The sequence below is a fragment of the Balaenoptera ricei genome, chromosome 6 (assembly GCF_028023285.1).
Source record: "Balaenoptera ricei isolate mBalRic1 chromosome 6, mBalRic1.hap2, whole genome shotgun sequence".
NCBI classification, from domain to species: Eukaryota; Metazoa; Chordata; class Mammalia; order Artiodactyla; family Balaenopteridae; genus Balaenoptera; species Balaenoptera ricei.
In genome coordinates, this window is record NC_082644.1 from 56,305,482 (window position 1) to 56,321,756 (window position 16,275).

Consider the following 16,275-nt stretch of genomic DNA (forward strand, 5'->3'; position numbering starts at 1 on the left):
AGAGATGTGAGAGAGACTGCATCACAAATCAATAAACTACTGAATAAATGGTGTGGAACACCACACCCAAAAATGAATTCTAAATAGATTAAAATTTTTAGGGTAGGGAATACTTCAGAATATAAGACTTCTAAAACAAAAACATTAGAGAAGAAAATAGTAAAAATGACTCTATAAAAATTCACAAATTTTTGAATGTTTAATTCATCTTATTCAAGACTCACTGAACAGAAGTTATGTGTAATATATATATATTTTTTAAAGTATTGCTATCTAGAATAAAGAATGCTTACAAATTAATAAGAAAAGATAAGCACTCTAATAGAAAAAAGAGTCAGAACTGTAAATCACAGAATGGACTATTTGAATGGCAAAGAAGGAAATGAAATCATCATCAAAAAATCATGTAGCTATGATTAACACAAAGAAGTACCACTTACCCTTATGACACTACCAAACTGCTTAAAGGCTGTAGGGAAGCAGAAACTGATATAAAAATAAGAAAACAAATGTGCCAGAATTCACTTCTCTCAATGGCTCAGTCATTCCCTGACTGTGCACTAACAGAATTACTGTATGTATTTCCTTAAATATCTGCAATGAATAGATTCACACACTCAGAAAGACAAATCCTTAAATAATCAGGCACACATGCATACACTCACACACACGTATAGACACACATATCCATTCTTACAATATTTTAATAGCTATATATATGTGTGTGTATACTTATGTTATATATTCTTAAGCATGTATACATAGAGGGACTATCATATTTACTAGCACTAAAATTTGTTTCAGGCCTTTTCAACAAAATCTATGTTAAAAGAGAAACCTGAAATTCGATGGGAAAAAATGAACAAAAACATTCTCAAGACCAAGAGAAAGCTACAAAAAAATATTATTTTGAAAAATAACTGATCAAAAAGGATATAAGAATATTATAAAGATTGATTGTACCTTTTATCTTCTATAAAAATAAAATTTTACGATGAATAAGGCCCTCTCAAGCCAAAGAAACACATTATAAAACACATGTGAGTATTTTTTAACTGTTTTGTGCTTTTTTTACATAGTTTTTAAAGGACCTGGAAAATACAGTATTAAAACTATATTGCAATGAATCCTAGCTATATTTATAAATTTAATCCCTAACTGAAAAAAGCCAAAATTCATAATTCTAAATATGTTTTTTCAAAACATGTTTTATTTCAAAATGCAATAGCCTTTATTTTTTAATGATTACATTTTAGATAAGTATTTGAAGTCAGTTTCCTGCTTTGCAACATCAATTTTTAAAAAGCTGTGGGTCTTAACTGAAGGAATATAAATTAATGCTAGTCCCCACTGGTGGATATGAATATATAACTTGTTATTTAAAGAAAATAACATGTAATAAACTTCCTATAAGAAGTTAGATCCAAAATAACAGCACGGATTCCATTCTAATTGCATACCTTTATTTTTGCATCAATGCTATACTTTTCTTTTCTCCAATGTGCTTCCTGTTTCCTCAGTTTCTCCAGGTCATTTAGCAGGTCAGTGCAGTGGGTACTTAATTTCTCATTTTCCTCCTTCATATTTTTTATAACCAGTCTGTTTTGCTCTTCCTTATTCTGTACACACTCCTTAGTGTCCTGTAGAACAGTACCACAGGGGCCGATAAAAAAACCAAAATGAAACAAACCAAAAAACAGGTGAGAACTAATCAGCAAATATAAACTGTGCAATTTTACCCCCACAGCAGCTTCTATATTTGATGGCCAAGGTCACCTGTATACTTTTATTGGCCTCTTTTCATGCAGGTGGATGGGTCATATTTTTTCACTGGATGACAGCTTTGATGAGTACACATTTGCAAAGAGCCCATTAATTGATCGAGCTGCCTTTGATGCTGTCCCCAGCTATTTTTGAGACCCACACAGGCATATCCTTCCAGACCTGGGTTTTATCAATTAATAATGCCAGTCCCATCAGAATCTAATTACAAGAAGCCACATATTCACACTCTTACTTTCTTAGCTCCATTTCCATCATTAACTATTTATCTGAAAGTTATAAAGCTTAGAGTCTTAGCTTTAAAGCATCTTTCTCAGAGTTTTTGCATGTGAGAAAACTGTATGGTACAGCAGGGCCTAAGGCAATTTTTCCTCCAAGCTTGTCACTTTCTGTGCCACAAAGGCTGACAAAGCTTTAAGTAGGACTTCAAAGAAAGTACTGTAAAACTATGTACAAGTCAACACACCTTAACTTCTTGACTTTTATCTTTAAATTTCTTCTGCAAGTCACTGAATTCTTTCCTTAAGAAAGCATTTTCTTCATCTACTGCAATCTTCTGTTTTACAAGGTCATTTATTTCCTGTTTTAGTCCTGATTCTCTCTATGGAAAAAAGCAAAATTACTGATGAGCTGGTATTTCTAAGAAAAAATAATTTTATGTAAAAAGTTTTAGATTTTGACTGATAATATTAGAATTAACTACCTTTCATAATAACATCCATTATCATAATACTCATCTCCTATGACATGCCCAGAGATTTTCAAGTAAAATGTGCAAATATGGTACTGACTTACTAGTTTAAGATGAAGAACCCATAAAAACTGGATACCAAATATTAAGCCACATACAGAAAGCAAACTTTTTGGATTTCTGTGTGTTATAGGAAAAAAATGAAATTTTACAAAACATTCTAATTAAAGAAAATGCTTAAGTAGCTAAGATAAGAATTATCCTCTATTTGACTATCATTTGGAAGAAAATATTTTTTAGACAAATGAATACAGTTTTGTGAAAGCATAAGCAATTTTAAAGAATGAAAAATGGAAAGTCTATCTTGATACAAAAAGTATCTTGCTCTGTAGAAAGAATATTCAGAATATTAAAACTGCCATAATTTTTAACTGAATATTCTTCTCACCTACCAAAGTAAATGATAGCTAATTGGAGGATGTATCCATGACTCAATTCTTAGTTTCCCTCTTCTCAAATCTTTACAGCTTTTCCCTCAGAAAATTTACCCACTCTCTTGGCTTCTGATCTCATCTCTCTGAAAGACTACCCAATCCATAATCCAGCCCTGACTCTTTCCCAATCACCAATCCCACATTTCCAGTTTTCTCTAAAATACCTCCATCTGAATTATCTGCTGCCACCTCGAGCCAACATGCTAAAACTGACATCCATGTCCTGATATTAACTCTTTACTAAACTTACTCAACTTTTGTCAACCCACTCATTTTTTCAACCAATATCTGAAACTAGTATCTCTTAAATTTTTTTGCAGTGTTTAATTTAGAATTTCTATTTTATTTAAACATTATTAAATTCATACTTGATATATGCTTTGTTATATTTTACCTTTATTATATATAGTAAGAACTACATTATTTTTTTTAATTCTTATTGGAGTATAGTTGATTTATAATGTTGTGTAAGTTTCTGCTGCACAGTAAAGTGAATCAGTTATACACATACATATATCCACTCTTTCGTACTCTTTTTCCATATACACCATAATAGAGTATTAAGCACTGTGCTACAGAGTAGATCCTTATTAGTTATCTATTTTATATATAGTAGTGTATATATGAAACTTTTATTTCATCTCTGTGTACACTGGGTCATGAAGTAAAATGTATTTTTTTCAGTGTGGGGATCATATTAATAAAACATTGCTCTTGATTATTTATATTAAGAGGTGGCATTACTAGTTCTTGGCTATATGCACTTCAAGAGTTCTCATAGCTCCACATGTGCACCAACATGATGCTCAAGCTTGGTAAGTTTTTACAAATGAGGTATAAATGGTACCTCATATTAGTTTTAATTTTTATTTCCTATTTTAATTATTAGGGCATATCAAAATGTGTTTGAAATCAATCAAACAGCATAAAAACAGATGCATAAACATGGCCCATCCACAATTCATAGCCTATTTTTCTTTTCTCATCTAAGTCTCAGCCTCCTTCAAGATTCAATTTCTACCTCCTCAATGAAGCCTTCCCCAGCTATCACAGTAATTCCTGCTATTTCTAAATTTCTGTATTGCCTACATTATTCAGCTGACACATAACAAATTACCTAGTCTTACTGATTATCTATGTACTCATACTATCTCCCAAACTAGATTATAGTAAATGTTTATGAATGAGACTGACACTGAACGATAAATTCAATCATATGAACACTAAGACTGAAATACCTACAGGCCTATCCTTTCAAAGGAGAAATGACAAAAATTGAGCATCCTCATCTATTCTGGAGACTGTCAGGAAGGTGAGACACTAGATCAAATGATTTAAGGTTCAGAAGGGTTTGCCCAATGTGAACTAAACTTGACAATATAAATGACACCAATAGCAAGCCCTTTCATGAAAATTATTTAATATATTAAAATGTTGGCATTTGAGTGAATTTAGTAATCCACAGGACAAATATAGACTTAATTTTTAAATAAAAACACAAAATACAGTGGGAACTTAGTTAACCAAAACTATCAAATTTTGATAATTAGTTTAATAACTGGTATTATATATTATAATCATTAAAGTAATAAGTTAGACAAAGATGTACTCCCAATGGAAGAGGACTGATAAACTCTCAAAGATCTGTTAAATTTTGTATAACTGAAAATATTTTCCTGATAAAATATACCCTCAATGATCTAGTTTCTATAATGAAAGCACAGGTATATATAGTTACAATTCATTTATTTTGTTTTTTTTTTATTGAGGTATAGTTGATTTATAATAAATTATATAAGTTTCAGGTGTATAACATGATTCACAATTTTTAAAGGTTATACTCCATTTATAGTTATTATTCAAAATGGCTATATTCCCTGTGCTGTACAATATATCCTTTTAGCTTATTTACGTTATACATAGTAGTTTGTACCTCTTAATCCCCTACACCTATCTTGTCCCTTCCCCCTTTCCTCTCCCCGCTGGTAACCACTAGTTTGTTCTCTCTATGTGAGTCTGTTTCTTTTTTGTTATATTCACTAGTTTGTTTTATTGTTCAGATTCCACATATAAGTGATATCATACATTATTTGTCTTTCTCTGACTTACTTCACTAAGCATAATACCCTCTAAGTCCTAAATTTAGCTTCATGAAACCTTTTCAAACAAACTTTTCTGGATACAGTAGAGTACATTCTTAATGGTCTGCCTTGAGTTAATATTAAAATAGCAAATAGAACTCAGAGGAACCATAAAGCATAAAGAGTGACAAGAGAAAGTATGTCTCAAACAAATAATTTATTATGGATAAGCCATGAAATGAATAATTCAAATCATGGTCAAAAGAAGTCTATAGAGTAAGAAGAGAATGATAGTGAATATGAAGCATTTTTGAAAAAAAGTGGGGTGTGGCAGCAGTGGCATAGAAGACCTAAAACTGTAGGAGGCAATACTTGAGCATAGTTAATATATTATTTATATGACCTACTTTCAAATGCACATAAAAATTTTAATTAAAAAAACAAGTAATGAAACCACAACAACTAAAACAATGGCAAATGGAGAAAGGGGAAGGGGTGAGAGAATTAAATGTACCTGGGAACCAAAACTTATCTATGAGCTTCCTAGAAGGTAAGGAAAAAGAGAAATATAATGTTTAAAAAAATCATCTAATTGAATACAATACACTTGGTTATTAGCAGAGTCGTGTTATCTAATACAATACTTGAAGGAGAAATTTATTACAAGATTTACTTTATACCTAACAGCAACAAAGGTAAAGCGTAGTCTTACCAAAAGAAGATATATGGCAATTTTTATACTATTATCAATAAAATATGTTATATTATTAGATTGTTCTATGAAAGTTTTTCTGCAACTAGCTAAAAAAATTGTGTGTGTGTGACTTTCTAGTAGTTTGACTAGAAACATAGTTAAGATTTAAATAAACTAAAGGAATCATCATTCTTAACTGTTACTCTATTCCACAGACTACAAGTTTGGAAAAGTAATGGCTATTGAACATTACTCAATGGAACAACAAAAACATAATGGAGGGACTTCTGGCTTCCAATCCAGGATGTAGGAACTTGGAAGTTGTCTCTCCTTTTCACACAACATGAAAAAAGCTGAGCAAACTGAAAATCAACACCTCTTCCTAGAATCATCAGAGAACTGAGGTCATAGGGCAAATTGCTGTTCCCAAAACTAAAGAGACAGGCAGATACAGAGAATGACAATTTAGCAGAGCAAAAACCCAAAAGAAAGGAAACTCCATGGAAACCAGTAACAAGGTAGGAAAATCAAATTTGCAATTAACAAATTACTGGAGGATCAGTGTGGACATGTTTGAGAGTTAAAATGTCTGGGAGGGCCCAGTCTAGAGGAGTTCCCATAATTTCGTGAATTCTACACACAGGAGCACGATCAGATTGTCACCGTGAAGATCAGAGAAAAGTCCCTTCCTGCTTTCTGTGGGGGGAAAGGGAACACAGACATTTAAAAATATGCCCTAGCGTGGAGGCGTCAAGATGGCAGAATAGGAAGACGTGGAATTCGTTGCTCCTCGCAAGTACATCAAGAATACATCTACAAATAGAACAATTCTCATAGAGCACCTGCTGAACGTTAGTAGAAGACTTCAGAACCTAAAAGGACAAGAAAAATCCCCTCACAACTGGGTAAGATGAAAGAAAGAAAAAAAAAAGAAAAGAGGAATCAAAAATGGGACCAGCAACCCTGGCGGGAAGCTGAAGGTGAGGAGAGGTCCCCTCAACTCAGAAATTCTAACTCCCTCATGGTGGGGAAATCAGCTGGGACAGAAAAGGACCTTCGGGGGAATCAAAGGAGAAGCAGCCATTGGTCAGTGGAAGGCAGGGCAAAGTAAGAACTGCACACATGGTCTACACCACAGCTCTGTGCATTCCAGCCTGAGTCATGAGTCACCTATTGCAAACAAGGTCTGGGTGCTGGAAAATCGGGTTTGGAGTGAGGACCCAGGGAAGGGACAGCTGTTGGCTACGAAAAGACAGCCTGAAGGGACAGGAAGCTTTACACTAAATGCTAAAGGAACTTCTCTAGGCAGGAAACACAAGAGAAGAAAAAGACCTACAAAAACAAACCCAAAACAATTAAGAAAATGGTAATAGGAACATACATATAAATAATTACCTTGAATGTACATACATATCGATAATTACCTTGAATGTAAATGGATTAAATGCTCCAACCAAAAGACACAGACTGGCTGAATGGATACAATAACAAGACCCGTGTATATGCTGTCTACGAGAGACCCACTTCAGACCTAGGGACACATACAGACTGAAAGTGAGGGGATGGAAAAAGATATTCCATGCAAATGGGAAACAAAAGAAAGCTGGAGTAGCAATACTCATATCAGACAAGATAGACTTTATTATTTTTATTTTATTTTATTTTTTGGCTGCGCCGGGTGTTACTTGCAGCAGGCAGCATCTTCGTTGCAGCATGCAGTATATTTAGTTGCAACACGCACACTCTTCATTGCAGCACACGGGCTTCTCTCTAGCTGTGGCACGCGGGCTTCTCTCTAGCTGTGGCACGCGGACTTCTCTCTAGCTGTGGTACATGGGCTCCAGGGCATGTGGGCTCTGTAGCTGTGGCATGCAGACTCCAGAGCGCATGGGCTCTGTAGTTTGTGGCACGCAGGCTCTCCAGTTGAGGCGTCCAAGCTCAATAGTTGAAGCGCGTGGGCTTAGTTGCCCCACGGCATGTGGGATCTTAGTTCCCCAACCAGGGATTAAACCCGCATCCCCTGCATTGGAAGGTGGATTCTTTACCACTGGACCACCAGGGAAGCCCGAAGATAGACTTTAAAATAAAGACTATTACAACAGAAAAGGAAGGACACTACATAGTGATCAAGGGATCAATCCAAGAAGAAGATATAAGAATTGTAAATATTTATGCACCCAACTTAGGAGTACCTCGATACACAAGGCAAATGCTAACAGCCATAAAAGGGGAATTTGACAGTAACACAATAGTGGGGGACGTTAACACTCCACTTACACCAATGGATAGATCAGCGAGACAGAAAATTAATAAGGAAACACAAGCCTTAAATGACACATTAGACCAGACAGACTTAACTGACACTTATAGTACATCTCATCCAAAAGCAGCAGAATACACTTTCTTCTCAAGTGCACACAAAACATTCTCCAGGAGAGCTCACATCCTGGGTCAAAAATCAAGTCTCAGTAAATTTAAGAAAATTGAAATCGTATCAAGCATCTTTTCCAACCACAACGCTATGAGATAAGAAATCAATTACAGGGAAAAAAAACGTAAAAACCATAAACACATGGAGGCTAAACAATATGCAACTAAATAACCAAAAAATCACTGAAGAAATCAAAGAGGAAATCAGAAAATAACAAGAAACAAATGACAACAAAAACACATCATCCCAACACTTATGGGATGCAGCAAAAGCAGTTCTAGGATGGAAGTTTATAGCAATACAATCTTACCTCAAGAAACAAGAAAAATCTCAAATAAACAACCTAACCTTACATCTAGAGCAACTAGAGAAAGAAGAACAAACAAAACCCAAAGTTAGTAGAAGGAAAGAAATCATAAAGACCACAGCAGAAATAAATGAAATAGAAAGGAAGAAAACAATAGCAAAGATCAATAAAACTAAAAGCTGGTTCTCTGAGAAAATAAACAAAATTGATACACGTTTAGCCAGATTCAACAAGAAAAAAAGGGAGTGGACTCAAATCAATAAAATTAGAAATGAAAAAGGAGAAGTTACAGCTGACACCACAGAAATACAAAGGATCATAAGAGACTACTACAAGCAACTATATGCCAATAAAATGGACAACATGGAAAAAATGGACAAATTCTTAGAAAAGTACAATCTCCCAAGACTGAGCCAGGAAGAAATAGAAAACATAAACAGACAAATCACAAGTAATGAAATTGAAACTGTGATTAAAAATCTTCCAACCAACAGAACTCCAGAACCAGAAGGCTTCACAGGCGAATTCTATCACACATTTAGGGAAGAGCTAACACCTATTCTTCCCAAACTCTTCCGAAAATTGCAGAGGGTAAAACACTCCCAAACTCATTCTACAAGGCCACCATCACCCTGATAGCAAAACCAGACAAAGATATCACAAAAAAGATAACTATAGGCCAATATCGCTGATGAACACAGACACAAAAATCCTCAACAAAATACTAGCAAAATGAATCCAACAACACATAAAAAGGATCATACACCATGATCAAGTGGGGTTTATCCCAAGGATGCAAGGATTCTTCAATATACGCAAATCAATGTGATTCACCATATTAACAAAATGAAGAACAAAAACCATATGACCATCTCAATAGATGCAGAAAAGGCTTTTGACAAAATTCAACACCCATTTATGATAAAAAACTCTCCAGAAAGTGGGCATAGAGGGAACCTACCTCAACATAATAAAGGTCATATACGACAAACCCACACCCAACATTATTCTCAATGGTGAAAAACTGAAAACATTTCCTCTAAGATCAGGAACAAGACAGGGGTGTCCACTCTCACCACTATTTATTCAACATAGTTTTGGAAGTCTCAGCCACGGCAATCAGAGAAGAAAAAGAAATGAAAGAAATTCAAATTGGGAAAGAAGAAGTAAAACTGTCACCATTTACAGATGATATGATACTATACACAGAAAATCCTAAAGATGCCACCAGAAAACTACTAGAGCTAATCAGTGAATTTAGTAAAGTCACAGGATACAAAATTAATACACAGAAATCTTTTGCACTCCTATACACCAACAACAAAAGATCAGAAAGAGAAATTAAGGAAACAATCCCGTTTACCATTGCAACAAAAAGAATAAAATACCTAGGAATAAACCTACCTAAGGAGGCAAAAGACCTGTACTCAGAAAACTATAAGATACTGATGAAAGAAATCAAAGATGACACAAACAGATGGAGAAATATATCATATTCTTGGATTGGAAGAATCAATATTGTGGAAATGACTATACTACCCAAAGCAATCTACAGATTCAATGCAATCCCTATCAAACTACCAATGGCATTTTTCACAGAAAAAGAACAAAAAAATTTACAATTTTTATGGAAACACAAAGACCCGAAAGAGCCAAATCAATCTTGAGAAAGAAAAACAGAGCTGGAGGAATCAGGTTCCCTGACTTCAGACTATACTACAAAGCTACAGTAATCAAGACAACATGGTACTGGCACAAAAACAGAAATATAGATCAATGGAACAGGATAGAAAGCCCAGAGATAAACCCACACACCTATGGTCAACTAATCTATGACAAAGGAGGCAAGGATATACAATGGAGAAGAGAAAGTCTCTTCAATAAGTGGTGCTGAGAAAACTGGACAGCTACATGTAAAAGAATGAAATTAGAACACTTCCTAACATTCTACAAACAAACAAAAAAAAACTCAAAATGGATTAAAGACCTAAATATAAGACTGGACACTATAAAATTCTCAGAGGAAAACAAAGGCAGAACACTCGGTGACATAAATCACAGCAAGATCTTTTTTGACCCACCTCCTACAGTAATGGAAATAAAAACAAAAATAAACAAATGGGACTTAATGAAACTTAAAAGTTTTTGCACAGCAAAGGAAACCATAAACAAGACGAAAAGACAACCCTCAAAATGGGAGAAAATATTTGCAAAGGAAGCAACTGACAGAGGATTAATCTCCAAACTATACATGCAGCTCATGGAGCTCAATATCAAAAAAAGAAAAAACCCAATCAAAATAATGGGTGGAAGACCTAAATAGACATTTCTCCAAAGAAGACATACAGATGGCCAACAGACACATGAAAAGATGCTCAACATCACTAATTATTAGGGAAATGCATATCAAAACTACGAGGTAGCACCTCACACCAGTCAGAATGGCCATCATCAAAAAATCTACAAACAGTAAATGCTGGAGAGGGTGTGGAGAAAAGGGAACGTTCATGCACTCTTAGTAGGAATGTAAACTGATACAGCCACTATGGAGAACAGTATGGAGGTTCCTTAAAAAAGTAAAACTAGAGATACCATATGACCCAGCAATCCCACTACTGGGCATATACCCTGAGAAAACCATAATTCAAAAAGACACATGCACCCCAATGTTCATTACAGCACTATTTACAAAAGCCTGGACATGGAAGCAACCTAAATGACTATCAACAGAGGAGTGGATAAAGAAGATGTGGTACATATATATACAATGGAATATTACTCAGCCTTAAAAAGGAACAAAACTGGGTCATTTGCAGAGAGATGGTTGGACCTAGAGAGCGTCATATAGAGTAAAGTAAGTCATTAAGAGAAAAACAAATATCATACATTAAGACATACATGTAGAATCTAGAAAAATGTCACAGATTATCTTATCTGCAAAGTAGAAAGAGAAACAGAGACGTTTCTCTGTATGGATACCAAGGGGGAAGGTGTGGGGGTGGGAGGAATTGGGAGATTTGGATTGACATATATACACAATTGATATAATGTGTAGAATAAATAACTAATGAGAACATACTGTATAGCACAGGGAACTCTACTTAATGCACTGTGGTAACCTAAATGGGAAAGAAATCCAAAAAAGCGGGGATATATGTATAAGTACAGCTGATTTATTTTGCTGTACAGTAGAAATTAACACAACATTGTAAAGCAACTATACTCCAGTAAAAACTAATTTAAAAATAAAATAAAATAAAATATGCCCTAAGTATATATTTCTTAACAAGGCCTCTCCTCAAGGGAAATTATTTTACCTGAGCCTGCTGGGATTTTACCAGAGACTAACCAACCCCCAGGATGTAAAAACCCAACTCCAAAACCCTCTAGCTTTCCAATCTCTCCTAAGGGGGAAAAAACTGAGAAGCACTTGTGAAGGTCAGAGCCTAGGGGCACAATCTCACTAAAAGACTGAGACCTAAACATAAGACTATGGAATACTTCCCCTCCCCAGACACCTCACAATAGGTTTCATCAATAGGGCTTCTGTATAATAAAAAGGTAATACAACTGAAAGAACTTTGTGTTTCAGATGATATTTAAGAAGTCTCTCAAGAAACCCAAATAAAAAGAACACCAAAGCAAACGTTAGCCTTTGCTAAACAAACAGTAAACACAGCCTAACCCCTAGCAGATAAACATAAATCCTCACACTAACGGCCTATTTCTCTCAGTACATTTTACCCATTTGGTTAATTTTATGTGTCAACTTGGTTAAACCACTGTACCCATGATAACCAGTTTTTAATCAAACACCAGTCTAGATGTTGCTGTGAAAGTGTTTTGTAGATGTGATTAACATTTAAATCAGTAGACTTTGAGTAAAGCAGATAACGCCTCCATAATGTGAATGGGTCTCATACAACCAATTTAAGAACTTAAAAAAAAGAACTAAGCCTCTGAGGGGGAAGGAATTCTGCCTCCAGAATGCTTTTGGATTCAGTTGCAATATCAACTCTTCCCTGGGTCTCCAGTTTGTTATGCAGAATTTAGATTTGCCAGCCCACAACTATCAAAACATGAAACAATGCCTTAAAATCAACTTCTCAATCTCTCTCTGTCTCTGTCTCTCTCTCATATCTTTATCTATCTATCTATCTCTACACACACACACACACACACACACACACACACACACACACACACACAATTAGTTCTGTTTCTCTGGAGAATCCTATTACAGACTTTGTTCCTGTTTAGGACTTCAGTCTTAAAATTGCAAGGACTTGGATTCTGCCAATGACCTGAATAAGCTTAGAAGGAGATTCTTCCCAAATTAAGCCTCCAGATGAAAACATAACCCAATCAAAACCTCAATTACAATTGAGATAATGAGCAGAGGACCCACCTAAACTATGCCCAGACTCCTGACCCACAGCAATTTAATAAATGTGTACATTCTTTTAAGGCTTTAATTTGTTATACAGCAGGAGAAAAACTAATGTACCTCAAGATATTTTCCTATAGAATTTATAATAGAAAATAATAGAGAAAATGGTTATGAAACATAAACACTGGAAATCTTGACAGTATAAAAAAATACAACCAACAATGCTAAGAACAGGAAATTAAGTCCTCCAATTACTCTCTTTAAGTTCACTTTAAAATGCAGGAGAAAGGATGAATAAGTAAAAATATGCTAATTTTCTCATTTTTTTTTACAGTATGCAGTTGAGAGATACTATCTATACTTTTTAGAATATGTTAGCATCAAGATGTATAGTGTTCAAAGACAAATATCACATGATATCACTTATATGTAGAATCCAAAAGAATGACACAAATGAACTTATTTACAACACAGAAACAGACTCACAGACATAGAAAGCAAACATTGTTACCAAAGGGAAAAGGGAGGGATGGATAAATTAGGAGTTTGGGATTAACAGCTACACACCACTATATATAAAGAAGATAAACAACAAAGACCTGCTGTATAGAACAGGGAACTATATTCAATATCTTGTAATAACCTACAGTGGAAAATAATCTGAAAAAGAATATATATACATATATGTATACACACATATATATAACTGAATCACTTTGCTATATACCTGAAGCTAACATAAGATTGTAAATCAACTATACTTCAATTTTAAAAAGTATAGTGTTGGGCTTCCCTGGTTGCGCAGTAGTTGAGAATCTGCCTGCCAATGCAGGGGACACAGGTTCGAGCCCTGGTCTGGGAAGATCCCACATGCCGCGGAGCAACGGGGCCCGTGAGCCACAATTGCTGAGCCTGCGCGTCTGGAGCCTGTGCTCCGCAACAAGAGAGGCCACGATGGTGAGAGGCCCGCACACCGCGATGAAGAGTGGCCCCCGCTTGCCGCAATTAGAGAAAGCCCTTGCATAGAAACGAAGATCCAACACAGCCATAAATAAATAAATAAATAAATAAATAAATAATATTTTTAAAAAGTATAGTGTTAAATATTATATATAAAATAATAAATTTAATCACTAGACGAACTGATACAGACCCTAAACCTTACAAATTATCAACATAAGAGTGCATGCACATATACACACACATACACACACACACAAATGAAGAGAAGACAGATATGTGGCAAATTTTAAAAAGACAAAGAAAATACTAAAGCAGAAAGCATAAGGTCAATCAGAGAACAAAGATCAAATAAGTATATCAGATCTTACGCAGATGGAATAAACTTACCTCTAAAAAGGTAAAGACGTATATATTGAGTCAAGACACAAAGTTCAACCAAGTAGTATATACAAGAGATTCATCTAAATATGCAATGTTAAAGGATGAACAAATATATAACAAATTTAACTGAAAGAATGCTGGAGGAAAGATAATAGTTTAAGAAGAAAATTAAGATATAATCTGAATGACTAAAAAGATGAAAAAATTAGAATAAATGTATTAAATCTTGTTATCTTCTTGATCTCATGGTCTCCACCTTCAACTAGAATTCTGTTAACTCAATTAAGTCTTTTGTATTGTGTATTTTAATTCCTTCTCCACTACTTTCAAATATTTTGCCTAACATTTTTTAAATGCAAAAATTTCTTTCTCTGCACTGTTAAACTTCCTCATTTGTTTCCATTACTTTCTAAGAATTCAGTGATCTCTTAGAATGTCATATACCATTCCACTTGTGTTGCTTTCTAAAATCACTAAAAACTTCGTGATTGCTGAATTTAATATTTTTTCACAAACCCCATGAATTTTGTAACATTTTACATTAACCACCTTTTGCTTCTTGAAACTCTCCTCTCTCAATTCATGACATATGATATTATACTTCTCTCTTTCTACTTCTCTGAACAGTCTTCATCTCTTTAACTGAAACTTGTTCTTCCTCTCACCCATTAATAATATCAGCAAATATCTAGTTCTTAGAATTCTGTTTAAAGTCTTCCCTCTAACTATAACATTAAATATCTATATATCAAGGAGAAAACTCCTTCCCAAGGATTGGATCCATGCTTTCAATGGTTTGCTTAAAAATCTCTAAATGGAATTCCCACCAATAACTAAAACATAAATTGTCTAAAAGAAGCTCAGAAGTCATCCTCACAGTAAGTTGTACCTCTTTATATTAACCCTCTTTCTGACAACAACGCCACTGCTCTCCTGGATTCTCCAGGCTGAAAACCTAAGAGTCACTTTCAAATTACTGTCAGTTCCTTATGGTTCTAATTTATATATCTTTAGTTCTTGCAAAACTAGTAGTTCAGATTCATGTCATTACTCTTATACTATGAAATAATCTCCTTACAGATCATTCTACTTTCTGCTTTTCTTTTTCTAATTGTATACTGGATTATCAGTTTTATTTTCAGAGATTACAGATTAATTAATTTAAGTGAATGAAAAGCTTAGATAGATTCCTTTGGCCTGTAAGTCCAACTACTTCATTCAAGCAATCAAGGCCTTTCCTTAATACAGGTCCGATATAACATTCGTCTTATCTCAGCCTACACGGCTACATATTATCTATGAAACAAACTATAAATTTCAGTATCACCCAAACATACTCTACACTCCCACCTTCAAGAATTTTGCCTGATGTTCACCATGGGCAAATCCTCCTATAATCTCTACCGATTAAAACCATTTGAATACCTTAAGACCTCTCCACAGAATTTAATCTCTCCTTCCTTCGAATCTTTATAGCATTCTGCTTGTGATTCTCTCATGGCACTTAAAATACATTGGTTTTATTCAATTTAAGTCCCACATTTTAAAATATTCAAAGAGCATCTATTATAAATCAGGCAATATGGTAAATATTAGATGTTGGGTATACAAGGGTCCCCACCCTCACAGAACCTTAATCTAATGTAGCAAAATATGGTTACTTGCACCTCACTTTTATCCCCACCCTACTGCTCATAGAGACTTAGAAATCATTAAAGGCAAGAAATTTCACTCTGAATTTTCCACAGTACCATCACAAGATAATGTCTACATTTAATACAGCAATTTGTTGAATTAAACTGAAAATATACCCTGTAGAAAGTGACAACCATTATTGCACAAAAGTACACATGGTTTAGGCTAAGAAATTAAAGGCCCTAGAAAACAAATTAGGTGCCTAAAAAACAAATAACATCTCTCATGGGCATTTAATATTTTATGAGCTAAACGATTCTACTCAAAAAGTAAATAATGAAATAATATCTACCCAAGGAAAAGGAAGCAGAAAAAGAATTTAGCAAAGACAAAGGAAAAATATATTGTCATTTAAGAAAGTCAACA

At 34.5% G+C, this 16,275-nt stretch overlaps 1 protein-coding gene across 2 annotated transcripts in view; it reads right to left on the reverse strand.

The window, feature by feature from the left end:
• Positions 1-16,275, reverse strand: part of CNTLN (centlein) — a 354,675-nt gene that overhangs the window by 252,729 nt on the left and 85,671 nt on the right. For both annotated transcript variants that reach the window (XM_059924674.1, XM_059924673.1), the window contains exons 4-5: positions 2,249-2,383; positions 1,461-1,640 (exon numbers count right to left, since the gene is read on the reverse strand). In XM_059924674.1, coding sequence (XP_059780657.1) covers positions 1,461-1,640; positions 2,249-2,383 — 315 coding nt within the window. The remainder of the gene's footprint in view (positions 1-1,460; positions 1,641-2,248; positions 2,384-16,275) is intronic.